The 4,516-nt window shown below is 38.0% G+C and overlaps 1 protein-coding gene across 1 annotated transcript; it reads right to left on the bottom strand.

Annotated features, from left to right (window-relative positions):
• Positions 784-4,181, bottom strand: LOC109841093. The gene is made up of 4 exons (XM_020409959.1): positions 3,924-4,181; positions 3,671-3,817; positions 3,362-3,583; positions 784-897 (listed from the first exon to the last, which is right to left on the bottom strand). Exons 1-4 carry the CDS (start codon positions 4,119-4,121, stop codon positions 838-840), a joined length of 627 nt encoding a protein of 208 aa, XP_020265548.1. The 5' UTR covers positions 4,122-4,181; the 3' UTR covers positions 784-837.

Raw genomic sequence — 4,516 nt, 5'->3', positions numbered from 1 at the left:
CAAACAAATTGAATATACCTATAGTTAATTTCTATTCATTTATGAACCAAATAACAAAGATTATTCATTTATTATTAAATGAACAATCAAATGGATTATGACCAAATACTTGAGCAACTAGAAATCAAGCTGTTTGTTAAATATTTGGTTCGTCTCCTCCCCTAAGCAAAAGTGGTGAACTAGTAGCCCCAAACTCCCCCAAAAATAATTAGTGGTAAATCTTGGAATAAGTTCGCGCGCTACGCTATAAAAGATTTGATCTCTGAATCAATTGCTCCAAAATCAACAATGTGTTATTCCCACTAGAATCCACTGTAAGAAAACAGGAATACGAGTTTAACAAGTCCAATTCCCATCGGACAACAAAAAATGTCAAACTTTTGAATGCAGCTTTACACCAAACCCAATTGCTTACAACTAAAAAACAAAAGGACATCATCAAACCATTTCGTGCAATCATCTTAGTCATGCTATTAAACCCCGCATATAAAATAACTAAACCACACAACTTGAAAGAAATACGAGTTTCTCAACTCTTTAGCATTTAACATAACCAGACTAGATCTTTCTTACAGACTCGTAAAGTTTTAGCATACAATCCATAGAAGACACCATTGCAAACATAATATACCATAGATACAATACAACCAAGCTCTGTCCAATGAGCCAAAATAACATAACAATATGAACTGACTAAAAGAGACCATATCTCAGAATCCCTTTCTTATCCGTCGCAATCTTCCCCTCTCTTGCCCCTTGGTCCCAACTTCAGGTCTCACAAACAATCCCTTTCTTATCCGTCGCAATCTTCCCCTCTCTTGCCCCTTGGTCCCAACTTCAGGTCTCACAAACATTGCTTGGGTCCCCAACTGCGCGATTTGAGTCACTTGGTCCATGCTGCAAAATATGATTTAACATGCATCAACAGTATTGCAGAAATAGAAGCTACACATTTACACTGTCATATTCAAGAACTAGTGTTTTTCATGCAATAAGAGCTTTTACTGCTCAAACATGTATCCCACAAAGAATCGACATTTTGAACAAAACTTTTTGACTTTTCTCCAACCAAAAAAAATATGGCTAGCATAACAAATCTTGACAATGGTATTTTGTTCAGAACTGTGCAGTTAGAATCATGACAGTAAATATTAAATACACAGTCAATCTTCATAACCACATCTCAATAACAAACCTATCCAAATAAATCAGTCAAAAAAAAAGAAAATAATTGCTGGAAGAATCCTTTAGAAACGAACCCATCCAAGAAGGCGAAAATTACTGAGTCAAAATCACAATAGTTAATGCAATAACCCCAGAAATAGAACTGAGTTGACAAGAAGAAAAGGGTAAAAGAATTAACCTGTTACAAAAGAAACTAGAGAGAAAGAAAATCGAGTGGGAGGATTTTAAAAAATGGGCTCCGCGAAGTTCGTCGTCAGTGTCTTTGAAGTTCGCCATCATTGGAGTTGTCTCTTGAGGTTGTTAGCGTTTTAGGAGATTTAGGAGTTCAGCTTAGACCGAATATACTGACCGAAGTTTAGTGGTTCGGTTCAGACATTCAGATTTTAAAAATATGGTTCGGTTTAAAACCAAACTGATCGAACTCATTTGCACCAAATAAAACACTTCAAACTAAATCCATGTCTATTCCTAAAACTTATGCAGCTATTATTGTGGTAGTTTAACTCATATAAATACACCAAGGTCATTCTTTTTATCAATGATTCAACATGAATTAGGCTTGGCGACTTCAGTTCATAAATTGTGCACTTTAGAATTGGGTGGGCTTGGAACCAAATGTAAATCTTTACATGAAATAGCAATTGAATGTAGTGGCGAAAGTTAAAAGTCTGAGTCTTGGAAAACACTTTAAGCATTGTATTCATTTCGGACTAGGATCCTGACATTAAGCAACACAAATAGAACTTTCCTAGTTCCATTGGTATTTGAGGTCTTTAGGTAACGGGGAGCATAAAACTTCAGGTTACATTATTTTGTGCAGAGTTTGGTCCAATGCCAAACAAACCCAAACTAAGCTGACCGAACTGCTTTAGGATGGATTGGTTCAGTTTTGAATCATTAACGGTTTGGTATCGGTTTGTCAAAATTTGAACAAAATCAAACCAATTGATCGTTTGCTCATCCCTAGCCAAGGCTCCTTAATGAGATAAAGCGGAGATGACCATTAAGATGAAAAACTATTGGAATTCCACAAATCACTGGTACAGACAGGGTAATCAATTTAACAATTTTGGACTTCAAAATCCAGCCACATGAACAATTTGATTTTAAATGCATGCCCAAAAGAATGCCTAAACATGAGATCTTCAAAATCCAGCCACATGAACAATTTGATTTTAAATGCATGCCCAAAAGAATGCCTAAACATGAGATATGCATTTGTGCCACCCTAGATTTAAATCCAGGACCCAAAACCCATGTTCCCAAACAGACCCTAAATGTTTTTCAATCGGGTTTGAAGTGCTCATGCATCTCATCAAAAAATTCATTTAAATCAATAAAACGATATAATATTGCTGGTCTAAACTAGATATCTAGCTTGGATGATCCCATCCTTGGATGCAATTCTCAATGGGAATTCATTCACATACTCAATTTGACTTTGCACAATAAATTGCTCTATATGTCCAATCTGCCTTGCATACCCAAAAAAGCCAAAACAGGCCATGTTTTGATTGAAATTATTGCATACTGAACAAGATGTAGAGAGTGATAGAGGATTGAAAGGCTCCTTCTCCAATTTGGTATATGCAAAATGGTATTGGTCAAATTTTTAAATCTTGATAATGAGTAGACTCCAATCATGCCAATAAGACGCTGAATGATACGAGCAATCCCTTAATGCCACCAAACCATGTGAAGGGAGAACGTGCTGAGGAGGTGAAGGTGAAAATTTAACCATTGAAATTATAATTATTGAGAATATAAGCTGATATGATAAGTGCATCAGAAATTGAAGCAAATAGGGACAGTTCGCAACATAAAGAGGCCATTATTTGTGAATCTAAAAAATGCACAAGCTTTTAGAATGAACATGTGTGTGCGTCCACACACCCTTCACAGACCAAGAAGATGGTAAGAAGGGGAAAGTAAGCATATTATTAGTTGCTCCGCCTCTGTCTCATTGGCAAGACCAAGAAGATGGTAAGAAGGGGAAAGTAAGCATATTATTAGTTGCTCCGCCTCTGTCTCATTGGCAAATAAAACTAGCCAAATTTCCGGTGACAACCATGCTTTAGTTTCTTGCATAAAAAAAAGAGGACAAAAACTAAGAAGCGAACCATGCATGTGTGCTTCTGTTCAAATTAAATTGGCATGTCTCAACCAGGAATTATACCTCTGTGGGCACTGGTGGATTAGTTGGTTTGGTCTTTTTCCTGAAGATTGGAACATTGTCGTCGTCATGACGGACTCTGGTGACCACCATGGCTTCATACTGATCGAGCTCATTCATGTCGAGATCTTTGGCCTCGAAAGTGATGTAATAGTTGACAGGGCAAGAGACCTCTGCATTACAGTTGACGATTCCCGTGATATCGAGACGGAGTTCCCTGGCACCCTGTAACAATAATAACAAGTTTTAACAATTATATATTTTAAAGATCCCGTCGTAGATTCGTATTGGGGGAGTAAAAAGAAGCAGCACCTCTTTCGCTCTCTCTTCGTTATGCCGGTCGATGGCAAAGCGGGCATATTTAAGAATTTTCCCCCTGAACTTCGCGGAGATATTATTCATAATGGGTGTGATGAGACCGAAAGCAAAAACATTAGGGAACTCAGGAACCTCAAATCCCTATAGAGGAAGAATATTTAATGAGGAGGAAGAAGAAGAATAAATTAATTAGAATAATTGGCATATTTTAACGGATTTTTAGGGTAAGGGCTAAAGGGGGGTTTACATCGCTGCGCATGACAGCTTCTTCGTAGCGATCAATCTCTTCGGCGGTCATCATATGGAGACCATCGTTGTAGATCTCGTCCTCATCATCATCAACGCCGTAGACAGGTCCCTCCTCCTTTGGCGTCACCGTCATCGTCGTCATCTTTGCCTTCTTCGCCGGAGATTCAGGCAATTCATACGTCGCCGCCGTCGACATCCTCCAATAACCCTAGCAAACCCTAACAACCCCAATTCTCTCTCTCTCTCTCGTCCTCATCATTATTTTGAATATTAGGGGCTGTTCGGTTGGGTTGTTTTTTTTGAAAGTTACTGTAGTTGTTAGGTAGTTGTTACAGTACCTTTTACTTATTTATATTGTTTGGTTGTGTAAAAAAAATGCTGATGCGGTAGTTAAAGATCTAATGTGGCAGCTTCCGACCATTTCTCCTCAAAATCTAGTGATTTTGGGTGAAAGTTACTGTAGCGGAGTCGGTTTTCAATTTGGTTTCCTGACTACAGTAACTTTCACCTAATGAACCAAACGGGCTAGTGCCTCTTATTTGCTATAATTCCATCCCATTCGTCAAATCCTTAAAGTTGTCCCTCAGACTC

This window comes from Asparagus officinalis, chromosome 5 (genome assembly GCF_001876935.1).
Source record: "Asparagus officinalis chromosome 5, Aspof.V1, whole genome shotgun sequence".
Classification (NCBI taxonomy): Eukaryota; Viridiplantae; Streptophyta; class Magnoliopsida; order Asparagales; family Asparagaceae; genus Asparagus; species Asparagus officinalis.
The sequence above is the reverse complement of the archived record's forward strand: the minus strand, read 5'-3'. Positions and strand labels throughout refer to the sequence as shown.